Source organism: Oryza sativa, chromosome 2, assembly GCF_034140825.1.
Source record: "Oryza sativa Japonica Group chromosome 2, ASM3414082v1".
NCBI lineage: Eukaryota > Viridiplantae > Streptophyta > Magnoliopsida > Poales > Poaceae > Oryza > Oryza sativa.
The window spans coordinates 35,392,477-35,416,613 of NC_089036.1; the positions used below are offsets into that span (position 1 = coordinate 35,392,477).

The 24,137-nt window shown below is 43.0% G+C and overlaps 6 protein-coding genes across 11 annotated transcripts; 4 read left to right on the plus strand and 2 right to left on the minus strand.

Moving 5' to 3' along the window:
* The first annotated feature begins 6,458 nt into the window (after positions 1-6,458).
* LOC4331118 (uncharacterized) lies at positions 6,459-7,355 on the plus strand. The gene is made up of 3 exons (XM_015769328.3): positions 6,459-6,638; positions 6,763-6,982; positions 7,074-7,355. The coding sequence occupies exons 1-3, from the start codon at positions 6,565-6,567 to the stop codon at positions 7,197-7,199; spliced, it is 420 nt and encodes a 139-aa protein (XP_015624814.1). The 5' UTR covers positions 6,459-6,564; the 3' UTR covers positions 7,200-7,355.
* Positions 7,356-7,666: 311 nt separating this feature from the next.
* Positions 7,667-9,273, plus strand: LOC4331119 (cytochrome c1 2, heme protein, mitochondrial). Of its 2 annotated transcripts, none has more exons than XM_015771821.3 (3): positions 7,667-7,916; positions 8,023-8,239; positions 8,918-9,273. In XM_015771821.3, exons 1-3 carry the CDS (start codon positions 7,852-7,854, stop codon positions 9,029-9,031), a joined length of 396 nt encoding a protein of 131 aa, XP_015627307.1. In that variant the 5' UTR covers positions 7,667-7,851; the 3' UTR covers positions 9,032-9,273. The 2 variants fall into 2 exon arrangements, with proteins under 2 accessions (XP_015627307.1, XP_015627308.1); XM_015771822.3 differs by having other exon boundaries at positions 7,669-7,916; positions 8,921-9,273.
* LOC4331121 (protein PHOSPHATE STARVATION RESPONSE 1) lies at positions 9,046-16,927 on the minus strand. Of its 5 annotated transcripts, none has more exons than XR_010739295.1 (10): positions 16,735-16,927; positions 16,398-16,496; positions 15,881-16,320; positions 15,552-15,753; positions 15,301-15,468; positions 14,468-14,568; positions 14,314-14,382; positions 14,189-14,232; positions 13,919-14,056; positions 11,684-11,903 (listed from the first exon to the last, which is right to left on the minus strand). XR_010739295.1 is itself a non-coding variant. In XM_015771816.3 (10 exons), the coding sequence occupies exons 1-9, from the start codon at positions 16,900-16,902 to the stop codon at positions 13,986-13,988; spliced, it is 1,362 nt and encodes a 453-aa protein (XP_015627302.1). In that variant the 5' UTR covers positions 16,903-16,927; the 3' UTR covers positions 11,765-11,903; positions 13,939-13,985. The 5 variants fall into 5 exon arrangements, 3 of the variants coding, with proteins under 3 accessions (XP_066163491.1, XP_015627302.1, XP_025878775.1); XM_015771816.3 differs by having other exon boundaries at positions 11,765-11,903; positions 13,939-14,056; XR_010739296.1 differs by lacking the exon at positions 11,684-11,903 and having other exon boundaries at positions 13,689-14,056; positions 14,314-14,347.
* A 224-nt stretch (positions 16,928-17,151) lies between these two features.
* LOC4331122 (60S ribosomal protein L23) lies at positions 17,152-19,572 on the plus strand. Its single transcript, NM_001417079.1, has 4 exons — positions 17,152-17,201; positions 17,915-18,199; positions 18,990-19,031; positions 19,242-19,572. Exons 1-4 carry the CDS (start codon positions 17,189-17,191, stop codon positions 19,322-19,324), a joined length of 423 nt encoding a protein of 140 aa, NP_001404008.1. The 5' UTR covers positions 17,152-17,188; the 3' UTR covers positions 19,325-19,572.
* A 154-nt stretch (positions 19,573-19,726) lies between these two features.
* LOC4331123 (glutathionyl-hydroquinone reductase YqjG) lies at positions 19,727-21,591 on the plus strand. Its single transcript, NM_001417080.1, has 2 exons — positions 19,727-20,639; positions 20,909-21,591. Exons 1-2 carry the CDS (start codon positions 19,903-19,905, stop codon positions 21,384-21,386), a joined length of 1,215 nt encoding a protein of 404 aa, NP_001404009.1. The 5' UTR covers positions 19,727-19,902; the 3' UTR covers positions 21,387-21,591.
* Positions 21,592-21,898: 307 nt separating this feature from the next.
* Positions 21,899-24,067, minus strand: LOC4331124 (nicotinamide/nicotinic acid mononucleotide adenylyltransferase-like). The gene is made up of 9 exons (NM_001417081.1): positions 23,838-24,067; positions 23,665-23,747; positions 23,454-23,539; positions 23,253-23,336; positions 23,086-23,170; positions 22,866-22,945; positions 22,631-22,732; positions 22,477-22,535; positions 21,899-22,361 (listed from the first exon to the last, which is right to left on the minus strand). Exons 1-9 carry the CDS (start codon positions 23,891-23,893, stop codon positions 22,247-22,249), a joined length of 750 nt encoding a protein of 249 aa, NP_001404010.1. The 5' UTR covers positions 23,894-24,067; the 3' UTR covers positions 21,899-22,246.
* Positions 24,068-24,137: the final 70 nt, after the last annotated feature.

Here is a 24,137-nt window from a genome sequence, read left to right on the forward strand (position 1 = left end):
GCTTTATATAGGCCGAGCTGAGAGAGTGGAAATCCATTGATCAGGGCCGGATCAAAAGACGATAGCTAGCTTTTACTCCTGTCGTCCAACCCAGCGACGCTGGTTGATATTTTGATTGGATATTTTATTTTTTAGAAAATCATGAGCTTAAAATAGGAGTCCGCATGCGGGTCCATCTAAAATCTCTTACTATAACAGTATCAGTTAGGTGGTGTTTGAATCCTCCGGAGATGAAGATAAAAATAAAAATTAAGTGTTTTATATTCTATTCTCATATATTGTTATACATTGCCATTTTGTTCTCCCATATTGCCTACATGCGTATATAGAACTATAGACCAAATTAATTACCTGTAGAAGAACTCTTTTTAGATGACTGCAGAAGAGAACTCTTAACTAATTTAATATTATCTAAAACATATTATCAAAATATATTCAATGTTAGATTTAATAAAACTAATTTAATATTTTAGATGTTGCTATATTTTTCTATAAACTTTATCAAACTTAACAAAATTTGTCTACGAAAAAAGTCAAACATCTTATCACATGAAACATAGAGAGTATATATAATAAATGGGTCCTACTAAATTTTGGCTTCTCCTATCCATGCTACATTGTTCCACCCAAACAAAAAGTTGAATCATCATATGCGTACAAACCAAATGAAAAAAAAAATATTAAATCACTATATTCAACAAAATATGGATGAGCATATCTCATCCATATATGATCGTGAACCAAACACACCCTAGGTTTGTATTAGCCGTTAGGAGTAGTCCCATACTCACGGATGAGGCGATAACAACATGCATGGTTATCGTATTGAAAGGGCAAATCGATGTACCCTGAGAGACCACGACGTTCCCTTTTTGATGCTAACTAATACTACCTCCATCTCAAAATGTTTAACGCCGTTGACTTTTTTAAAAATCTTTGACCGTTTGTCTTATTCAAAAAATGTAAGTAATTGTTAATTCTTTTCCTATCATTTGATTTATTGTTAAATATACTTTTATTTATACATATAGTTTTACACATTTCACAAAAGTTTTTGAATAAGACGAACGGTCAAATATTTTTAAAAAAATTAACGACGTCAAATATTTAGGGAAGTAGGGAGTATATTTGTACGTAGTGGTCGGGTGTACATAGCAGTCGTAGTAGGTCGAAGGTGGTTGGGATGTTGAAAGCTACAGCATGCATGCTCCGGTCTATTCTGCGGACGGCCGGTACACATCTTGAGCGCATTGAAGGGGAATTCGAGCTGGAATTACAGTGCTTTTCTGTACGTGTCTGCTAGCGATGAGAGCTACTCCTACCTGTGGCTGAGAGTTGCTCTCTCTGCCTCCTGCCAGCAGACTTGATTGCGAGCATCCATGCCTAGGACCATTGCTCCACCAACAAATCCGTTTGCCGTATTTGTGTGACTAGTACGTAGACACTTTTCTCTCCCATTTTTGATAGCTAAAACATATCGATAATTGTAAGTTCATAATAAAAGCGAAAAACCATTTAAGAGTTTGAATAATCTTGAGCACACGCACGTTCTTAAGAAACGATAAGCAAATAAACGATAAAAACCACTAGATCAATCACAAAGATATGAGATTTAACGTGGAAAACCCACCTAAAACAGAAGAGAAAAAAACCAAGGGCACTAGCCAGCAAAATATCTTCACTATATTAAGGTGAGGTTATAACGCCGAACAGTGACTTACAAAAGGTATATATGAAGATGAAACCCTAAAGAATAACGATTCGTACCAGCTGGCCTCAACACACATGTTTACGCATACACAGATTGTATCTCCAAACCATTAACATGAAATTCCCGAGTTGTATCCGTGCTCACGAGTAGGCGGGCGCGTGGCCGCGTGGGAGTAGTAGTTGTGTGCATGTGCGTTTTACATTTAATCGTAAAGAAAATTTTCAAAACAAATATATACTCCCTCCGTATTTTAATGTATAACGTCGTTGACTTTTCGACCAACGTTTGACCATTCGTTTTATTCAAAACTTTTATGTAAATATAAAAATTTTTATGTCATTCTTAAAGAACATTAATGACGAATCAAGTCATATAATAAAATAAATGATAATTACATAAATTTTTTGAATAAGACGAATGGTTAAACGTTGGATAAAAAACCAACAGCGTCATATATTAAAATATAGAGTTAGTATAATATAGTAACATAGTAATAAAACAAGTCCCAAAACATCACTTATTCATGACCGGAAAGAGTGAGATTGTGCCATATATTCTCAAAAAAGAAAGTAAGGCACAGTCAAATTCGATTAAAATATAGAGGAATGAAATCAGGCTACTTTCTTTTTTTTCTTCTTCTTTATGTTGGTCCCATTTAATCTTATATGTCTCCCTTTGTTCCCACTTTTTGCATCAATGAGTGCTCACTTTCAGACTTTGGCCACTAACATTTTTTTTATTAATACACATTGCAAATGCAACATGCACTGTATTATTAAAGTACATGCAAGATAAGTTAATAAAATGATACAATTTTTTTAATCATAATCGAGCAATTTAGTAAAAAAAAAATACTGTTCAGAGTTAAAACTGTGATGGTAAATAATGCTGCAGTCAGCTGTGTAAATGGGAACAGAGGAAGTAGTAGTAATCTATTTTTTGAAAAGAATATCTTCTTATTCAGACCGAACGTAGGAAATGAAGACAGATGCATGCGCTGGAGAGTTTAAAATCCATTTCAACTTTGTCGTGGTAATTTATATGCCCCTGGGAGGCTGGGAGGATATTTTTGTGACCCTTTTGCGTGCACACATTCAAGGAGCAGTGCAAAATGTGGGTCACCAGACCAGCTGCATGCCTGCTACCTTCCTTTCCTGGTCTAACGGCCCAAATTAAAGCATACGTTGAAAGAAACACATCGTTCGAATGATCATCGATCTGTTACTACTAAGCACGCTATAAACTGCATGCGTAATACTATTACTTGCTTCAATTCGTTTGGCTTTGCCTTTGCAAGTGAAAAATCATACCAGTCACCACAGAACTGAGGTAGCAACAGTTGCTGCCGCTAAAAGCTGAAAATATGCAGCTCAGCTAGCTCTACATATCTCGTTATAATCCAGGAAAGGGTGGACTAATGTATAGTGTATACACGCTCTTGCACATAGTTCTCCTTAATTTCAGACACCCACCCCCCACACACAAAAGTATTCCTAGATGCATTATATTCCGATGCAGTTCTTGCTAATAATGCCTTTACCTACTCACCTCCCGTCAGTAACGATCGATCAACTTCTGAATGTATAGTAGCGTTACAACGCCTATTAAGATCGATCAACTTCTGAATGTATAGTAGCACTGTATACCACTCTGTTACTACAACGTACCAACTTGTTTGAGGGAAATTACAACAACCAACTGCCAGTCTGCCACTGAGAAATCAGATCAATGCATCACTTGGCTCTCGGTGACATATCCTTTGTTTAATTGGATGCTAATTGCTCACAGATCATCACTAGCTGCGGATAGCCAGCATTAATTCTCAAGAGTGTAGCACTGCGTTTTTCGCAAGTTGCAATGCAATAGTGTATAAACTCTGTAAATTACTCCCATGCATTCATCATCTAGATCATGCCTAGGCCGTAGTACACTGTGTAAGCGCAGGATATGCACAGTTTCTCTCGTGCAGTCAGTGGCATTTACACGCGAACTTAGTACGAGTACTCAGAGCAAAGTATAATGGTAGGCTATAAGCCGACTAAATGCTGAGGTGGAGAAGAGAAGAAAGGAGAGAGAGAGAGGAGAAGTGGGCTGTAAACTTACAGCCGGCTTGGACACAAGAACCAAGAAACTCTGTGAGAGAAACAAGTGGGCCCTGTACTAATCGTAAAGAGCTAACTATTAGAGCAAGTTTAATAGTATAGCCCACTACTAACTCCAAATCATCTATAGCCAATGTAATAGCCAATTCATACAATAGTTGCTTACTATACTATTAATACCTGGTCCCACCTGTCATATACACATTACGTCTTAGAGTCCGTGCTGTAGCTAGCTACAGATCTGCAGCCCGCTACTCTTATCTCTCTTCATTTATCTCTTTAAAATATGTTTATAGCTGGTTTATAGTTTACATGCTCTTATATAGATAGGCTAAGAGAAAACTACAAAAAAATTTTATAGCCAACAGATCGACTGTATTATTAGCCTTGCTCTCCTATGATTCAGCCGATGAGTCAGATACTCAAATGGAATCGATCGCCTAATCTTGGTCCCTCTTCGACGCCGACGATCGAGCTAACTCCTTAAATGGCTAGCTAGCTTAATTGCGACGAACTGAAACGATATTATTTGATGCTACTGCTAATTTTCTCTCTCGATGCAAACTGATGCTGGCCGTTGAAGATGGAGTAGCTAGCTGCAGTTTGCAAAATGAATATAGCAGTACATTCCTCTCTCTCTATATACACACACGCCGTATTTAGTTCTAAAATATTTCTTCAAACTTTCAACTTTTTCATCATATAAAAACTTTTCTACAGACATAAACTTTCAATTTTTCCGTCACATTGTTCTAATTTCAACCAAACTTTTAATTTTGACGTGAACTAAACACAGCCTATTAGCAGTACACATCGGCTTATGCACTGTCGATTATAATTAACATCAGCTAGCTACATCACGCCTACTCCCTCCCTCCCCCAAATAACTCAACCTTACGTACCACACAGTAGCAGTTACTGGTTGTAGGCTCGATGAAGCTAGCTAGACGAAGAAGATCGAAGAGGATGGCGCAGGCAGGTCTGATTGCCTCTGAAGCTAATTACTGACAGATTTCCTTGTTGGCGATGCGATATTGCTCGGGTTCGCGTCCAGAGTAAATTCAGATTCAGGCCAAGGGCAGTTATTAGAACATAGAGCTGCGCGGAAGCCTCGATCGAGCACCCGGGGGGGGGGGGGGGGGGGGCGACACATGGGGGTACCCTGCACGGACGCCGGTCTCCCGTCGATGGCACAGGGCGTCAGGGCGACGGACCATGGAATAATGGATCGTTGACGTCGTCGGCAATCGCCGGGACAAGCAGGAAATTAAGGGGCTATTATTTGAGAAATCCTAAGATTCTAAAAAATAGTTGGTTGGTAGTGAACTTTTAAGAATATGGAGAAAAAGCTGAGTTTTAGAGGCTTACAGTTCATTTTCTTGATTTTACAGCTACAGTTCCCTATAATCTGAACGAGAAAAGCAGATTGTTTAGGAAAAACTAGCTGCGAGAAACTCTCTCAAATATCTAAACGCGCTAGCTGCTGCATACGAACGACGCCATTGGTGGTCTCCTAGTGCTGATGGAGTTGAGAGTTGAGTGAGCGATGTTGCAATGCTGAGACTGTTCATGGCGATCGAAACGTCGAATCCAGGTCGTGCTCTACTGCTCTCACTGGCCGTCCGTCCGGTACAGCCGTGCAGCGTGAGAGCCCACGGCGGGTAGTGCGCCGGACGAGTCCTGCTCCTGGCTGCAAGTGACTGCACGTGAATGCGCGCAGCAACATAACTGCGGCGTGGGTAGGTGGGTGGGTGGTAGGCGAGCACGGCTGCCGGCGGCGAATGCGCGTTTCTGCTGCGGGCGCCGCGGGACCGCGTCTCCGATCCCTGCGGCGCCCATTGTACGTACGGTGGACTCCCTGCGCGCGGTTTCTCCTCCTCCTCCTGTATCTCATCATCTGATGATCGAGTCGTCTGGCTCTAGTCGCCGGTGAGCCCCACTGCACCCCAGCCACGAAAAAAACTAATTGTACAAATTACAACTAATTTACGAGACGAATCTTTTAAATCTAATTGCTCCATGATTTAACAATGTGGTGCTATAATAAATATTTGCTAATAATAAATTAATTAGACTTAATAAATTTGTCTCTCGATTTTCTTACGGATTATGTAAACATAAGGCATATCCAAATACATCGTCCTAGGATGGGTGTCATCCTATGCTAGGTTGCTATATTCTAGGACGGAAATAGTAGTTTTTTAATTAGTGCTCGAACACCCTATACGACGCCCTATATAATACTTGATGTAATATGCTAAAAATTTACACGTACATAAAAAAACACTCCCTAATTTCCGCGGTTGGCGCAGCTGGTTTTCTAAGCTGACTTGACTAGTTGATTTGATGGCCCCCCTTTGGGCCGCCCATGTCACACGTAAATTTACCATAGGCCGGATCGTAAAAAAAAAGAGCGGGATACTTCGGGCCGAAAGTAGTAGCAAGAAGATGGCCGACGACTACATGTGTTTTGGGCCAGGCTTATCTAGGTCTATTTTTATTTGGGCCACAATGCTGAGGCCCAAATTGGAACTATACCCGAAGGATGAGATACCGCCGTCTCCACGGCCGAAGCTTCCACTTCAGCCCCACGTGAACGAGAATCTGTGCGCCATAAACGAGGCAACGTGTTCCTCGAGATCTTCAGAGCCAGGCTGTTCACAGATCAACTAGACCAAGCTATAGCCATTGCAGGTAGATCGGGAGCTTGCTAGCTCGACCAAGCTGCCTACCTAGCTCGCGTCGGAATTAATGGCCGCGACCGCCGGCGACGCCGCCGCCGCCGCCGCCGCCGCCTGCCCTGCCTACCCATGGCCGAGCGACGGGTGAGAGCATGAATGCATGTCGATTGCTTTCGCTTGATCACATTAATTTTGCATGAAATTAACCACGTCGCGCGCGCTAATTAATTAACCCGGTGGAGCTAATTTTCTGATGTGATGTGAGCAGAGCCCAGCGCGGGCGCAAGGTGTTCATGCAGAGCGACTGCACGGCGTGCCACGGCATGTTCTCCTCCAACGCCGGCCTCATCAGCGACGACGACTCGGCGTGGGAGCCCAAGGTGGCGGAGATCGTCGTCGTGGAGGAGGCTCATCAGCCGGTGGCGGCAGCGGCGACACTCCGCGGCGGCGCGTACTACCCGGCGCCGGACCTCACCTTCATTGCAAAGGTAATTAATCAAGCACACACGCATTAAGGCATTAGCTAGTTACCTTCAATTGCTGTTCGTTTTGCCAAATTATGTCTGATCCCGTGTGCAGGGCCTGCGAGGCAATAACCTCTACTCCGGCGGCGGCGCCAGCGAGGCGGCGAGGATGCTGGCCGATGCCGCCGCGGCGTGCCAGGAGCTGAAGAAGCGGGCACTGGCTAGCCCCGTCTGGCTCTAGTTTCTTCGATCTGACTAGATCTCAACTCTGAATAATGCAGCCTGCATAATCAGCAGTTGAGCGCTGCTTCTGCAAATAATGTCCCCATCGATCGATGATCTCTTGTAGCAGTAGCTTCCTCCATTGGAGCTCAAATAAAATTAATTACTCCGCTCATATGGATACATCGCCGCCTATCAGTCGTCTAGTTCGTCGGCTGTCATTTTTAAATTCCTTTCTGTTTACTTAGACTTTCTGGCCGTGTGGCTACCGGCAGAGACCGAAAATATAATCAATTTCTATTTAAAAAAACATAGATGCTCTTTCAATAACATAAACAAACGAAAGGAGGAGACGATGCGATGCGATATAAATGGTTAGGGTGAGCTCTACTCGTGTTTCTAGCGCGCGTGCACCGAATAGCATTTCTGGTGGCTCTAATACGCTTTGCAAGGGAGAAAACGGCTTTGCCACCATACCATGTCGCATTCGCATAGCTGGCCGTGGCCCGTGGATCCGCTACCATCCACGTCAGCACGACGCCATCCATAATCGGAGCTCCTCGTTATCTGCAGAGAGAGGCGTCGGTCCGCTGCGCTGCTTCACAGTCGATCACACGCGCCCACTCGACCAGGTAGCTAGCTTGCTTGCTGCAGCTCTCTCGTCGGAATCAATGGCTGCGACTTCCGGCGACGGCGGCGCCGCCGCCTGCCCGGCCTACCCGTGGCCGAACGACGGGTGAGCACCGCGTGGACGCCGGCGAGTTCGTTCTCGCTTCCGGCCGTTGGCCACCGCATTTCGGGGCGCTAATCTGGTGGAGCTTTTTGTGAGCATATGTATGCAGAGTGCAGCGAGGGCGCAAGGTGTTCATGCAGAGCGACTGCGCCGCGTGCCACACCTCGCTCCCCTACGCCGGCCTCAGCGACGACGGCGCGCGCGCGCGGGCAGCGGCTGTGGAGCCCAAGGCGGCGGAGATCGTCGTCGTGGAGGAGGCGCGGCAGCCGGCGGCGGAGACCGTCAACGGCGGCGCGAACTCTCCGGACCTCACCCTCATCACCAAGGTAGCTATAATGGAAGCTTTATTTAGTCACTAAGTACTAAGGCTCAGGGTTAACTCTATCGGTTGAAGGTTTTTGATCGGGATCACCGAAATCCCGAAATTTCGGTCCGAAATTTCCAAAATTTTGAACAAAATTTAGTTGAATTTGAATAAATATTACCCAAATTCATGAAAAAATTTAAAAATTTCGGCCAAATTAATATCGTATCGGAGGGGACCGAAATTTTGGTCTGAAATTTCCAACCCTGCTAAGGCTGTGTTTAGATCAAAAAGGTGTAAAGTTTTGGCGTGTCACATCGGATATACGGACACACATTTGAAATATTAAACGTAGACTAATAACAAAACAAATTATAGAATCCGCCTGTAAACTGCGAGACGAATTTATTAAGCCTAATTAATTCGTCATTAGCAAATGTTTACTATAGCAACACATTGTCAAATCATGGAGCAATTAGGTTTAAAAGATTTGTCTCACAATTTACACGCAATCTGTGTAATTAATTATTTTTTCGTTTATATTTAATACTCTATACATGTGTCCAAACATTCAATGTGACAGGGTGAATAATTTTGCCAGGAGATCTAAACAGAGCCTAATAGCTATTTTAGCATACTGTTCGATCGTTTTGCCTATTTTAGCTTACTGTTCGATAGTTTTGCCGATGATCTGATCCAGCAGGGGCTGCGCGGCAACCTCTACGCCACCGCGGCGCCGAGGATGTTGGCCGGCGCCGCCGCAGCGTGCCAGGAGCTGAAGAAGCGGGCAATGGCTAGCCCCGTTTGGCTGTAGTTTCTGCTTGCTCCATGAAGCTAGCAAGCAGTGCACTAATGGCATCAGCAGTTACAGCACTGCTTCTGCTTGTAGCTTCTGGCACTGAAATAAATCACTCCACTCGTATGGATAATGGATATATCACCACGTATTGCATCTTGTGTTTTGCTCACTGTATCCTGCTGTAACAATAATAACATGAAGACACAAAATAAATTGGGGGAAATGATATGGTTTTGTATGCAGCATTTACATGTAAATGAGTGGTGTCTTTAGTCTGGAACTTCTAAAAAGGTACTCGTGCTATGTTACAAGTGTACACCATCGAGAGATGGATAAGCTAACCATGCCTGGCACTGACTTATTGTGAGTTTGTTCCTGAACTACAACTACAATCTGACACTGGTTACACTACAGCATAGTCATACTTTTTCACAAAAAAGCAGCAGCTTTGGATCTCCCTGAACGAAAACTTGTGTACCGAAGGAACAGCAACGCAGTTTCAGATCAAGTGGACAGCTCATACTCCCAGTATTTGGGATATGAATATGATTCTCATCTTCTACAGCCAATGAGCAAATCATGTCTGAATAAAATTGGCCCTGATTCTCACTTCCTGCAGCCAATGATTCAGCATAAGGCGTCTCTTCTGAAATTTCCAGATTATGCATTCATTTCTCAGGTTTTTGCTCTGCTGAATCAGCATCTCCTGTTTGTCCCTCGCACGTTTCCCTGTTATCCAAAACCTGAGTGGGTGCATCTAGAGATCTTGGTAATGCTCCCAGTTGTCTTAGGCTCTCGCTCTGCTTCTCGATTATCATGGCGAGGTACTTGCTGTGTTCTTCTACTTGCAGCTGCAGCTTTCTTTGGATCTGTGGAGAGGAAAATACAAGGGACCCTATACATTAGTCAAACGCACAAAATCTGGCGTGTTCATTCCCTTTTGCAGTTCAAAACAAAAATCAAGTATCTTATTATTGAAAGAATAAGGGCACCTCAAGTTGTTCGTGAAGTTGTTTCTGCAAGCCAATCTGGACCCTTAATCCTTCACAGGTGGTTTCCATGCCTCTGTAGTAGGTACACAGTCAAGACTTTAGAAAACACTGGCACACGACATATATTTGAACTTAAATTCATCCAGAGATAAGTTAGGAAGAAAATGCAAATTCATCCAGGTCGGAGCATAGATGTGATATTATGCTCCACTACTCATCTAGGCCAACACATGATATTTATAAAATTTCTAGGACTCAGAGATATATATCACATAAAAATCATCTCACTTCAAGGGCTGAGAAGAAACTTCATCCGTTTGGCCACTTTTCGCAGATTCACCTATGAGAAAAAAATAAAGAAAATTGTGTAAAGCTCCAGATCGTTCAAATTTACTTCAAATTTAAATAGGCACAGCGCATGATAAAATTCAGTCTCTTAAAGATCAATATATAAACTCTAATAGCATCAACAACATAGTACGGTCACTGCAACATTCTAATTTAGTACAATGACCGGCATAGTGCACCACGTATCTTGTTATGGTGAAATTAAACCAAAATTGAAACATCGAAACACACCGACCATCAGATAGTTGAGGTCGATGATGAACTGTGCGATACTTCTGCACAAGAATAACCCATGGCCATCAGGAAAAATCAAGAAGAGTCGTATAAAAAGCATTGAAAATTCAGAAGCAACAAATGCAGACCTGTAGATGGCTTTTTACATGGTATATAGTTAAGCCGTCAACCTTCATAACTTTCTGGACAGCTTTTGGAGTTGCTTCTGCAAGAGAAAAGTAAACAGAAATGAAAATAGATCTAGGAAAACAGAGACTTGTACTTGTTTCTTCTTGTGAAAACAGCACTGTTCCGTAAAAGTTCAAGATGAAAATATGATAAGAAAAACAGAGGATCAGGGACCAACTTTCACTTCCACCAAGCTTGTTAACAGCATCAACAAACCGCTCATGGAGCTCAGGTGTCCATCGCATCCTTGGTTTGGTTGGAGCAATGTTTGAAGAAGCGATATTACCAGAACAAATTTCATTGAAGTTGGGAGGATTTGATGTATTTCTCTGTGCATGACAATGCAAATAATTTGAAGGTGTTGTACTTGTCGCATCAACAGCCTGGAAATGAGGGGAAATGTTATCTAAAATTTTAAGTAGACCAATGAAGAGCTGGTCTAAATTGCCGTACAGGCTGTGAGAGAGGATAAGAAATCATGAAATAGTTAGTGCACCATCCAAAAGGGTCAAATCAGATACCTTCAGCACAGAACCAGCAGACACCGAACTTTCCAAATACTGCAAGGAAGTGCCAGATGAGAACCACTCATTTTGCTTTGCAAGGTTGGTGCTAGGACTTGCTGCAATGTTATCTTGTATTTGTTGGTCAAAAATAGTCATATCTTGTTGATCGAAGAAATCAACACTAGTTGGACAAACAAATGGTCCAGGCAGTGGTTCTTGACTCCAACTATTCTGTTCAGATACTTTAGGATAAACCATCCTTAAAGAACTTGGATTACCCTTGTATAATGACTGTGTTGGCGGCAAGGAAGAATCACATCCAGAGGTATCAATAGCATATGATTCAGAAGAAAGCTTGCCGTTAGGTGATTCACTTTTGTTGATATAAAGATCTGATGTAAAGTTGGAAGCTAACATACACATTGGAGTAGAAGCATCAAATGAGTTGATAGAACTACCACACTGCTCCCTTTCGATATAGGATGGTCTATGCTCTGAAAAACTAGGAAATGTAACTTCAGAGAGTTCTGGTACTACAGTTATAGCTGGCGAAAGATATTGGGGAACTTTTCCATTGCGAAGCTGATTCATAGTTGATGTAGGCCTGTTTCATGTACCCCTAAGATGATTCACTTCAATCTGTTAAAGTGGAGCTCTGGTCATATCATCAGCCAAATGCAGAAGTCTATTACATCAAACTTGAAAACGAAATAAGTTTTCCCTGGTCTTGTTCAGATATTAAAAGTGTTTTTTTTCCACATAGAGCAAAGATTTGTCTTACAACAATTCGTAACCCAACAGCTAGATATATTTCTATGACTCCCAAATAGTGATTTGGTGAGCACTTAGAAGGGTGAACATCAAGTATGCTGCTATACATCTTAGCAAAGAAAATTGTAATTGGACCAAAATATACTGATGTGAAGAGTGAATAGAGGGTAAAGAGAAGTATATTTGAAGAAGCAAAAAAAAAGAGGGGCGGGGAGGGGCACGATTGAGGCATGAATGGAACATAATTTTGCAGAATTAAACCACTGCTCAAACAGAAACAAAGAAAATGAATGCATTAAAGACTTGAATAGAACAAGTCCCGCCTATTACAGTGATTCCCAAAGAAACACACTGAAGGATAGAAGGAAACAGAACAACAAAAAAGAAAATCTTAGAGAGAAATCAGACAAAAGATTACAGAAATGAGTAATTTGATTTGAATTCTGTGTTGCTAAATCTAAATGGTTAATTGAACTTTGTGAAGCTACTTACCAGCCTATTCCCAGAATGAAATGAAAGATGAAACAAAGGTCTGAAACTAAGAGTCTATGATCCTCTTGGGGGCTAAGAAGTTTAGTTTGTTGTGTGTATCTTGGTGGGTGGGGTTATGGTTCTAGAGAAGTACTTAATCTGCTAAAGTATCCAATTTTTTTATAACCACTAAACGTAATGATCTGTTACTACTTAAAAATTATCTCCATTTTATTTTGTAAATGGGACCACAAGGACCACTCCTCTGTAATGTAAATATTAAACCTACCAGCTATTACATGCACCAACCATCCCCAGAAGCAACCAATGCCAGATTCCTTCAGTTTTTACAAGCTTTGAAAGTATCAAAAGAGATATAAATGCTAGATTAGTAGCACAGTGCACGGACCTATGGCCTCAGATATGTTCACTTCTGCTTGCATGGTCCAACCAAAACATGTATTTCGTAAACCGAACTATAAGGTTGATTAGTTATAGAGCTGTAATAAAAATTCCAATACAGTGAACTCTTCGCTAGCAGTATCTGCACATGGTACCTCTACCTTGACAAGGCTTTTATTCTTGGTGAACTAACTGTGTGGATGAAGCAATAATCATAAAAGAATCCAAATAACAAGCTTGCAATCTAGGAGTATTTTTATGGCTACTAGGCGCCTTGGAGTTGACAAACTCAATTTGGCATGTAACGGAAGCTTTCATTGAAAAGCTGGCCTGGCAACGTCTTGTTCTAAATTAATAATTATGTTTGCCATCATCCAAACCTATAAATAAAGAATAGCAGGAATAGAAAACTGGAAGTTTGCACAAAATTCTATTAATTGAGTTTTGGAGTTCTGATCTGGTGCAGGTGGAATCCAGAAGCACTAAGAGGGAAAAAAAGAATTGACCAAAAAAAAGTCAATCAAAGCATTGTTTGGATTCCAGCAAGTTATCATAGGAAAAAAGAAAACTCTGGTTGATGCCTTATCCTGCTGTTGTTGGTCTCCCTTGGATTATAGATGCTTTACAACTTTAGTAGGGCTACAATAGAAAGAGAGAGATGGGATGAAAACCCAAATAGGGAGGAAGCTAATGCCTTAAGCTTATTGTCAGTAAAACCACAACTGTTGAACAAGTCACTCATAAGGTTTCAGTTTAATTGTTCAGAAAACAAACAAAAAGGAGGACAAATATGGCACTGATAGATCACCAAAAATCAACATGGCCTGGACATTCATCATAGCTTCTCAACTTAAAAGGCAAACAGAGAAGAGGCAAAATCTATTCAATATCCAGTTTGACAATCTGCATGAACTGTCAGTCAATGTGTCATCTGGCTAAATTTTCCATCACGCAAAAATGTATATCATACATGGAAATAACTACAGCGGTCAGTTTGGAAAATAAATTACTCTGAAATATCAGTGCATACTGCAAATCTCCTGCACTGTCTTGAACTGTGGCCCATGGCTACTGCCACTACTGAATTGTCAGTTGAGTTCTTTGAACATGGAATGTGTAGAGACATTGAATCCTTTCAGAAATCTCACCTAGAATGAAAAAAAAATAAGCATGCTTGGAAACATACGAGCAATTTGAAGTTTGAGAAAGAGGGTAGTTTTAAGTTATGGCTATCAAATAACTTACAGTTCTTTCATTAAAAAAAACACAAATTTACTTACAGTTTTGATGCTGGTCTATTCCATCTCCTCCGCAATTGCATTTTCTGTGAAATGAAGGATAAGAGCTGATATCACAATTTGCAAATGTAACATAGCCTGCATAGACTCAGCTGTTGGTAACATACCGGTCTTTGGAAGCAGCTTCACCGAGTTGCTTATCTATTTCAACAAGGTATATCTTAAACAAGCTTGACCTATAGGATCCATTACAGGCTAAATTACCATAATAATGATGCCACAGAACAGGCCATAGCATAAGGTGAAAAGCAAGCAGCTCACCGTGGCGGCATTGCTGCAGCAGTAAGAACTGGAGGTAGAAGCCATAATATGTACGGTTCGCTCTCTAATGATTGCCTTGCATACTCACAAATATCCATCTCCTATTGGAGTTCAAAGGTTCAGTTAAAATATTACTTTCTTTAAAGAACAGCGATTAACAGCTTTGAGAAATAAAGAACTTAAACAATTCTTGCCCACTGAAAAAATAAGAGGTAAATAATGACCACACATGAAAGGACTTGATCTGGCCAACATTATGCCCGCTAAATATTTTTTTTGTTTCCTCAGGTATCTCAGAAAGGCTGCTTGATCGTAACCAACAAAACCAATAGGCAATTGCTAACTTCTAAAAGTAGTTTTTCACAATTATTGCAACATCAGAGTAGTGCCCTCAATAATTGACATAATGACGCTTTGATAGTACTGACAGTTCAAGTGTACTACCACCATTCCAAAATATAAGCATTTCTAGGATTCATATCCTGTACCACAACACAAGCATGTCTACCACCATTTACACTACTTGTCCCATCAATCACTTTCCGTTCAAATTTCTTTCCGTTCTACCCTCAACCACTATCCCTCCTTTATTGAGGGGCACCAAAGTCTTTTCTCCTCAACCTTAATCTCTACTAAAAAAAACTAGAAATGCATATATTTTGGAACAGGGGAAGTAGCTTTTAGAAGCTGTTCCCAAGTTTGTATAGGTATTCGTTTGGTTTACATGGTCATGATCACTTCATTTCAAAAGGTTCCCGCAGAAAGTAATGTTCCCAACAGATGGAAGAATCAACAAAATCCATCAACAAGACATAAAATAAAAATAAAAAGACCTTGAAACCAAGAAGCTTGTCTTGGCATTCATCCTGAGTTGTTCCTTGAAGCAACTGGTGCAGATCAGCATATTGTTTTGATATAGGAAAGGAACTAAAAGTATGTGACATGATGCTCTCTATTAATGAGTTCCATTGCCTTGCAACCAATCCCAACAAGCATAGCTCCTATAATGCAACACAACATATTGGTATTATAACATAGATAATGAAAGTACTGACAGAGTCTACGAGCAAAGACTAATACATACCATGACTTCAATGATGCCACTTTGACTAGAATCTGCAGAAACTTTTAATGGTTCAAACAATCCCATCCACTGCTCCTTGGGAGCATTAAAGATCATATTAGTTCCTGACATGATCCGAATGGTACGCTCATCAAGCAAGTACGACAAACACTTTGCTTTCCATTGCTTCCACAGGATAAACTTGTCGATGATTTGTGTTTTCCTGTGTTAATAATAGTTTTGAGTGAGTTCAAACTGGAGCCTGCTATGGTCTCAAAAAAAGGACACAGATATATATGGATTAACAATTGTAACAATATAGAAATTTGGGGGATTAAGGGATTACATACTGAGCAGTTGCTGAGGTGCACAATGTACTTCCTGCACTATCAAAGCTGTCCTTTTTCATGCTTTTTAGAAGTGTGTTCAGTTCTCTCTCAGCCAAAGAAATACACGATCCTGAATCCAGCTTCTTCTGTAGTTCTTTAAGTAGAATCTGTGAATTACCCGTAAACAAGGATTCTTCACAAAATTCATCAGAGCTAGTGGAATGTCCAACATCACGGGCATTCTTGGTTCGCATCAAACTAGGTAAATTCATATCTAAAATCGATTGCACATACTCTTGGCACACATTGCATTCACCACTAGCAGAAATGCCATCCATATCCATCTCAACAACTGCTTGAAGTACAGCACCTAAATTCTCCGCATTCGTTGTTTTCAGAAAATGCTTCACAACCAACTCTCTTGCCATCGCAAGTGTTTTTGATCGGATATCCTCAATACCCTGCATGACACAGGGTAGAACATCACTACATGCAAAATCAGAATGGATGCAGCCAAGAAGCATCTTTTCAGAAGCACCTTGGGGAAATTCGGGCTTGAAGCGAGTTGAACGAGTGCAGCATCGAGCTCACTTGCAGACTCATCGTACTGACCATCGTCACGCAGGTTCTTGAAAACCTGAACACAATGCAGGAACATGTGTTAACATTTCAGTTCTTCACAACAACAGAAATTCTTCATGTGGTCAGTGTCTGTCCATTAAAGTAGGAAAACCCCCCTCCTAAGCAGCATTGAGAACGATGAACTTCCAATCTACACGGCCTTCCCCCGAGATGCTGAGAGAATCATGGCGTCGGAGGGGGCACGACGCAAACCTAAACCCCAGTGCAATTTCATCAACAGAGATCAACCATACCTCCTCGAAGAAGAGGGCCCATTGGAGGGCCTTCTTGACGTCACCGGAGCGCCAGGTGGCGGCGGCGCCAGACGAGGTGCGGCCGCCGGCGAGGACGAGGACGTCGACGAAGCCCCGCACCAAGCCGAGCAACTCCTCCATGGCCACCGTCTCGTGCGCCCACCCCATTTGCGATCCCCTTCCTCACAATTCCAACTTTTGGAGGGACTAGTAAGCAATAAGTACAAAGTTGGTTATTTCTACTTAAGCCCCTTAATTTATTTTGTTTCACATATTCTCACCCGTGCTGTTTTGTTCATGTTAGTATAGTAAGTTAAGTAAAAATAATAGTGTGTCAAGGGGGTAAAGTGAATAATAGCAGCAAAGCCCTAGAAACCCCGACTATATAAGAAAGAGAAGCCGTCCCCCTCGGCCGCCGCCGCCGCCGCCGCTTGTCACCCCTTCCGTTTCCAAGATGTCGAAGCGAGGTAAAATCTCTTGCTCCCTCCCGATGATTTCTTCTCCCACATGATCCTCGATTCTGGTCTCGTATGCTAGTTTAGTTTGCGCGGCGTGATGCTTCGATTTGGATGCGCAGACATCTGCTGTGGATTACCGTTTCTAAGATGCAGAAGCGGTTGTTCGATGCGTCAATTGCTGTGTCGCTAGGATCTTGTGCAAGTGTTCGAGTAGCATGATTTAGTCTGCTTGTCGCTTCAAGGGTGGTGACCCGTTGTATATTTTGAAGGCAGTGATGCGTTGTATAATTTGGAGATGTGTTGCTTTTAGTGTTACAAGGAATGATTTAGTCTGGTTATCTGTAGTTAGATGTGGAGAAGATTTTTGTTTAGCTGTTTGTTGACTTAGGTTTGTTAGATCCCTGTATGTGTTAAATTCTTTTAAGGACCTTCGGAAATGAACATCCTTCAAGTTTATGCACGAATTCTTTTAGATGTTTGTGAAGCTGCATCTTTATAGATCTTTACTAGTTCAGTTGCTATTGATTCTTCTACTTCCTATTCAAATAGTGTGGCTAGTCACATTTCTCAAGCTAAACCATTTTAAATTTTCCCTGTGTTGTTATTATCAAATGAGAATGAGGCGAAGCATATACCCTTTGAATGACCACTATTTTGCATCAATGATTTAGATGTTTTGGACCTAACTTACCTGGCTGCTATTGCTCTTTCTTTGACCGCAGGGCGTGGAGGTAGTGCTGGTAACAAGTTCCGGATGTCACTGGGTCTGCCAGTGGCAGCCACTGTGAACTGTGCTGACAACACTGGAGCAAAGAACCTTTACATCATTTCTGTGAAGGGAATCAAGGGACGCCTTAACAGGCTTCCTTCTGCTTGTGTTGGGGACATGGTTATGGCTACTGTGAAAAAAGGGAAGCCTGACCTGAGGAAGAAGGTCATGCCAGCTGTCATCGTGAGGCAGCGCAAGCCGTGGCGCCGAAAGGATGGTGTCTACATGTACTTTGAAGGTACTTTCTGTTTCCATGTTTTGGTGCGCTTCATCTTGTGTTAGTTATTTAGTCAGTCAACTAGCTGCATGCTTCTTTTTAATTCATATACTGTTGAATTATAACTGAAATTGCTTGCTTAAGGCCTTGTTCGGTTGATCCTCATGAGGGAGGGATTGGAGGGGATTTATTGCACACCTATTGTGGTGTGGAATTATTCCCCCTCAATCCCCTCCAAACCGAACAAGGCCTAAGTGGAAGGCATTTGCACACGACTTTGAGCATGTTACATGATAGTTGGCCAGACTTTTTTTTTTCAGTTTCTGTAATTCTGTCTACCAAGATAGGATTCAGTTTTAGTGTCATTGTTCAATTTAGAGAGAACCTCCTGATGGATAAATTAGATTGTGTTTCTGCATTGTCATTAGTTAGCATAGAGCTGGAATGCAATTTGACCTGAAATAGACATCATAGTATGTTATTATCTTGCATTATGCCACATTTATCATTAGGCATGTGTTTCATGAAGGAACTTACAAACTTTGTGGTCTTCTTTTGCTCTTTCAACTGTATGTAATGTCCGAGTGAATTGTGAAGCTCTTTCATTTGTATAAGTAATATGTGAATGAAGTGTACAGCTCTTTCATTTGTAAATAATATGTGAATTATTTGTAAATTGCTTAATTCGTAGGATGTCTATACTTTTCTGTGTTACCTGCTGTTCTCTTGATCCTTTGTCTACAGAATTACCTAATCACAGGTTTATGGGTTATGGTTCAATTCTAATGTTCCTTTGGTGTCACATTTGCAGACAATGCTGGAGTCATTGTGAACCCCAAGGGAGAGATGAAAGGTATTATCCTGCAAATTCTATAATTCTACACGTCGCAACAAATATGTAGTTGAAAAGCATGCTGAATTTTTTTATTGAAGCATCGAGCCATATTTTGTTGCACTTATACATGACCAGCTATTTCCTTTCTTGAAATCTTGTACTACAAAACTAATAATGCATAGCTTCACGATTAGCCTGACCTTATAAATATGCACTTCCATGATGCAGGTTCTGCCATCACTGGACCTATCGGAAAGGAGTGCGCTGATCTCTGGCCCAGGATTGCAAGTGCAGCAAATGCGATCGTCTAATCGAAGCAGCCATTGAAAGTTCCATTAGCGTTTTCTCTTCTTGAAAGAGTTAAAAGAGCTGCTAGTTTTGTATCGACCTTAAAAATAGTTTCCCAGGATTATGTTTGTGCCGCTGGATTATGCCCCGTTAGCTTCTTTAAACACATTTGAGCAATATGATATGGCACTGATGCCTAGCCTGACATTTGGTCCTAGTTTAAAACTTAAAGCTGTCTTGGAATTTCGATGACGCGTGCCATTTTTCCTGCAAAGTGTCTTTTTTGGTTATATACAGATGCAAATTGCTAATCAGTAGTACTTACAACAGTAGTATGCGTGATTTTACGTTTACATTTGGTCAAATTTTCGAATCGAATCGACTAAATTTCTACCAAGTTCTCTTTAATTGGCTCGTACGGGTTGCGCTAACAATTTGGGCCGTGTACGTGCTTGTGGCTTATTGGGCCTGGTCCTGATTGGACTTCCTTATCTGTCTATCACACACCACCTGAGTCACTGACACGTGGGCCCCATCGCTCTCCACCCTCCACTCCTCCCAAGCAGGCAGCTCCCCGCTCCACCGGCGAAACCGCCGAACCATGCCGATGTGGTCTCAGCCACCGCCGCCGCCGTCTTCCCTCCAGCTGCGGCGGCCGCCGCCTCCCTTGCCCCACCGTCCCCGCCGCCTCCGCAGCCGGCTCAGCCCCATCGCCGCCTCGCAGGACCCGCTGACCGCCCTCTCTCGCCTCCTGTGGGGCCGCGCGCTGCCTCCCTCCCAGCTCGTCCTCGCCGTCCGCCATGGCTGGACCGCCGCGTGGGGCCTCCTCATGCGGCAGCTCGCCCCCTCCGACCCGGCCACCGGCGCCTTCACCCGCACCCCGTCCCGCTTCCCCGCCGTCGTGGGGACCCCCAGCGCGCGCCTCCACCTCTACGTCGGCCTCCCGTGCCCCTGGGCTCACCGCGCCCTCCTCGTCCGCGCGCTGCTCGGCCTCGAGCGCCGCCTCCCGCTCTCCGTCGCCGTCCCGGGGGACGACGGCGCGTGGTCCTTCACGCCGGACAGCCCCGACGCGCTCTACGGCAAGCGCAAGCTCCGCGAGGTGTACGCTTCCGCACGCCGCGGCGGGTTCGAGGGGAGGGCGTCGGTGCCCTTGCTGTGGGACGCGGAGCGGCGGGAGGTGGTGTGCAACGAGAGCATCGAGATCACCAAGTTCCTCTGCGACCTCGCCGCCGCCGACGGCAGCGCCGGTGGCCTCGACCTCTGGCCGCCGGAGCTCCGCCAAGACATCGACCGCTGGTACTCCTTCATCTACCCCAGCGTCAACAATGGCGTCTACAGGTACAACCAAAAAAATCACACAATTTATTGAGTTGTATGTGCCGACAATTTCAACTCAAAAGTTTAAGCCGATGAGAAAAGATGGGCGATTCACTCTATATTTCAGGATTCGAACTCGAAACCTCTAGCTCTAATACCACATATGCACCGACTAGTTTAACCAAGAACTTAAGCTATAAGAATAGTCGGGCAATTCACTTTATATTCCAACACAATTCCTGAAAATTGCAGCAAGAATCTAACGCAGCATTGCTACGATCAAATTGCAGGTGCGGGTTCGCGCAGAGCCAGGAGGCGTACGACGCCGCCGCCGGCGAGCTGTTCGCCGCGCTGGACCGGCTGGAGGATCACCTGTCGGGGTCCCGCTACCTGTGCGGCGACACGCTGACGCTGGCCGACGTGTGCCTCTTCACGACGCTGGTACGCTTCGACCTCGTCTACCACTCGCTGTTCCGGTGCACGAGGCGGAAGCTGGTGGAGTACGCGAGCCTCCACGCCTACACGCGCGACATCTACCAGATGCCCGGGGTCGCCGGCACCTGCGACATGGCCGCCATCGCCGACGGCTACTTCGGCGCCCTCTTCCCTCTCAACCCCGGCGGCATCCTGCCCCTCGTGCCGGCGAGCTGCAGCCCGGAGGCGCTCCTGGAGCCACATGGCAGGGAGGCGCTGTCTTCTTCTGCTGCTGCTGATGCTGGTGGTGGCGGCAATGGCAGGCAGCTCGAAGCAACGAGTGCTTCCAACTAGTGGCAGTAGACAGTAGTTGTGCAAGTGCAACATTTCGTCAGTAAATTTTCGTGTGCTTCTTTGTTATTACGACTCTAGTGTAAGATTTTGTAAATCAACTGAAATTGCTGCTGCTGCATGAGGATCATCATACTATCCATCCTAAAATGTATATATACTGATTGTTGAGGAACAGGAAAGACAATTTGATCTCTATTATACTTTTACTCCTTCCATGTATGTATATACTGATTGTTGAGGAACAGGAAAGACAACTTGATCTCTATTATTCACCTTACAATTGTTTGTTTATCAATCAGTTCCATAGTTCATATCCTCTTGGAACTGCAGTCCGTCTAATATGTTTGCAAATACTATGGTTGCTCCTCTTAACTAATCTAGCAGAAATCCAGCAGAAATTGCATTTGCATTTGTTCGAAAAGTGATATCCCTGAACACATGTTAGTAAAAGTTTAACCACAGTCTGTTGCACAACCAGGTACAAGGTCAAATACGCATACAAGTAGCCGTTATTTCTGAAATATTGTGATCAGCAACCATACTAACATGGACACAATGAAGCTTTGTAGGAAATATGTCCAGCATTACATGTTGGAGTACAACTGCTGACAAGTATCTCATCTATCTGTATTATGATACAACTTCCAGTCAACATGCAATTAGCAGGTGCTCTTTTTATTTCGAAATGTTTCATTTTTGTAAATAAAACAAATGCTTCTCATCATCCAATTCAGTTGTATATCCCAAAACAGATGCCCAGGGTACAACATTTGCCTATTAGCTATAAAACAGGCACCTAACATTTAACCGTGAATATATTAAGGTCTATATTCAGATTGCCTGCACTGGACCCTTTATTGTCATTTTCTTGTATCACTGCCGTCAGCTTCCTTGTAGAGTTTGTGTTCTCCAATATACTGGATGACTTCATCACATACAAGATACTTTATTGATAGGCATTTTTTTATGCATTCTCTGCAATTTGATTGTGCATAAACACATGACTCACATGTCAGTATCCAACAGAGGATGTTGGGGATATTAGAATGCCGTATGATAAACCTCAAACAAATGCATGAAAGAACAATACCTTACTCTAGACGAACTTATTTGATTTGGAACAATCTCATCAACTGAAATAATATTATCCTGAAAATACTCCATAAAGGGATAATGCAAACGTCATCAGAAAAGAAGACTAATCTACTGTAGTAGTATAAGCTCCATAAGCTAGTCATTCTTACCCTGCATTCGTTCAGTATCTCACTGCTGGATATTATTTTTTCAACATCTTTTCCTTCTCTACGTATGCAAATAACACCAAAGTCCTTACATATGATCCTGACCTAGATACAGAAGAGGGTGTCATCAAAGCAAGCTCTTCTGTGAATAAGAATCACACAGAAACTAGATATAACACTAAGAGTTAAAATGAGCACATAAGTTCTCTATATTGACACCAGAGTTCGACGTTTACACCTGATCAGGAATCCAAACTCCTGGGGTGCTGAATGATTCGAGCAGGTCGGAACCACATAAAAGCATTACATTGGGACTACCTGTGTCATTTTTTATGTCAGTACATGTTGGACTTGGACATAATTGATTGTATCCAAGACAAAGATGCACTGGTTCACATTATCCAACAGTATGTTGAAAAAGGATTTGTTATCTTCTAAAAAAACTGGTTGCTAGATACCTCCATCAGCTAAACCATCCTTGGACAAAGCATTCCGAATTCTCGAGAGAACAGTCAAGGTGCGTTGGAAACCTTTCTGCATTGCCTACACCAAGGACACACAACATTCTGTACAAGAAATGCTACAGAATCCACCAGGACGTATAAGCTGAATGAAACAAAGTTACCTCCCATCGATCAACCATCACAAAAGATGAGCTTTCACATGCTAGTTCGCATAAGCGAATTCGGTGGGCTGCAGATAAAAGGCCCTAATCCGTTCCAAATCTTAAACTCAATCAAGAGAACAGTGGTGATATTTTTTAGATAATGGATTAAGAATCCGGCCTCTACACCACAAGGAGAACAGTGGTGATGCCACACATTACCTTCTTCTTGTAAGCATCGTTCACCGGAGACATGTAACCACCCAAGACAGAATACCCTCGCTGCTGCAATTCATCCTTTGCCAGTTCTAAATGAAACATATCAGACGGGAAAAAATAATTAAAAAAAACTTTCTTGCTGTAATTATCAAGCTGTTCATGGGACAACACAAGCTTATAGGCATAAAAAATCAAACAAAATTTAGAGGCTTACCAAACATGCGCAGGTGCATGTAGGTGGGAGGATTGAAGCTCCCGGTGGCCACGAGCACAGCCACACCTCGCTTTCCTCCCTCCCTACCACATCAAGATCGAATCAAGAGATACATGGAAGGATGAGACCACCCATCAAGCAACCAACAACAAGCCAAGATCGGATCTCGCTACCTGCCCGGATCCACGGCGAGCTTCTCCGTGGGGAGAGGCAACTCCAGCTCCTCCATGGCCGCCCTCCAGTACCTGCGAAGATTCTCAACTGCTACGAAATTTCGACTCCGCCCTAAGGAGGTCCGGCCCTCACTTCCACTGATCCTCTCAGTATTCCGTGGCCTCCTTGGTCGCCGGAGCACGCCGCCGAGCTTTGCTGGAGCCGCGCCGCCGGCGATAGGGCGGAAGAGGAAAGAGCGAGCTCGTCGCTTCATGGGCCTAAGTTGGGAATAGCCTAGGTGGGCCTTGTCTGCTTAATAG

What these genes read in the sequence shown, in the direction of transcription:
- LOC4331118 (XM_015769328.3), top strand. Translation starts at nt 6,565, where the DNA reads ATGGCCGCGACCGCCGGCGACGCCGCCGCCGCCGCCGCCGCCGCCTGC. An exon ending in TACCCATGGCCGAGCGACGG is followed by an intron (nt 6,639 to 6,762) that starts GTGAGAGCATGA and finishes TGATGTGAGCAG; the next exon opens with AGCCCAGCGCGGGCGCAAGG. An exon ending in ACCTCACCTTCATTGCAAAG is followed by an intron (nt 6,983 to 7,073) that starts GTAATTAATCAA and finishes TCCCGTGTGCAG; the next exon opens with GGCCTGCGAGGCAATAACCT.
- LOC4331119 (XM_015771821.3), top strand. Translation starts at nt 7,852, where the DNA reads ATGGCTGCGACTTCCGGCGACGGCGGCGCCGCCGCCTGCCCGGCCTAC. An exon ending in TACCCGTGGCCGAACGACGG is followed by an intron (nt 7,917 to 8,022) that starts GTGAGCACCGCG and finishes ATATGTATGCAG; the next exon opens with AGTGCAGCGAGGGCGCAAGG. An exon ending in ACCTCACCCTCATCACCAAG is followed by an intron (nt 8,240 to 8,917) that starts GTAGCTATAATG and finishes GATCTGATCCAG; the next exon opens with CAGGGGCTGCGCGGCAACCT.
- LOC4331121 (XM_015771816.3), bottom strand. Translation starts at nt 16,902, where the DNA reads ATGGGGTGGGCGCACGAGACGGTGGCCATGGAGGAGTTGCTCGGCTTG. An exon ending in TGCACCTCAGCAACTGCTCA is followed by an intron (nt 15,754 to 15,880) that starts GTATGTAATCCC and finishes TTATTAACACAG; the next exon opens with GAAAACACAAATCATCGACA. An exon ending in ACAAGCTTCTTGGTTTCAAG is followed by an intron (nt 14,569 to 15,300) that starts GTCTTTTTATTT and finishes GAACTCCAATAG; the next exon opens with GAGATGGATATTTGTGAGTA.
- LOC4331122 (NM_001417079.1), top strand. An exon ending in TGTCTACATGTACTTTGAAG is followed by an intron (nt 18,200 to 18,989) that starts GTACTTTCTGTT and finishes TCACATTTGCAG; the next exon opens with ACAATGCTGGAGTCATTGTG. An exon ending in CCCCAAGGGAGAGATGAAAG is followed by an intron (nt 19,032 to 19,241) that starts GTATTATCCTGC and finishes TCCATGATGCAG; the next exon opens with GTTCTGCCATCACTGGACCT.
- LOC4331123 (NM_001417080.1), top strand. Translation starts at nt 19,903, where the DNA reads ATGCCGATGTGGTCTCAGCCACCGCCGCCGCCGTCTTCCCTCCAGCTG. An exon ending in GTCAACAATGGCGTCTACAG is followed by an intron (nt 20,640 to 20,908) that starts GTACAACCAAAA and finishes ATCAAATTGCAG; the next exon opens with GTGCGGGTTCGCGCAGAGCC.
- LOC4331124 (NM_001417081.1), bottom strand. Translation starts at nt 23,893, where the DNA reads ATGGAGGAGCTGGAGTTGCCTCTCCCCACGGAGAAGCTCGCCGTGGAT. An exon ending in TGATGGTTGATCGATGGGAG is followed by an intron (nt 23,171 to 23,252) that starts GTAACTTTGTTT and finishes TCCTTGGTGTAG; the next exon opens with GCAATGCAGAAAGGTTTCCA. An exon ending in ATAAGTTCGTCTAGAGTAAG is followed by an intron (nt 22,362 to 22,476) that starts GTATTGTTCTTT and finishes ATCAAATTGCAG; the next exon opens with AGAATGCATAAAAAAATGCC.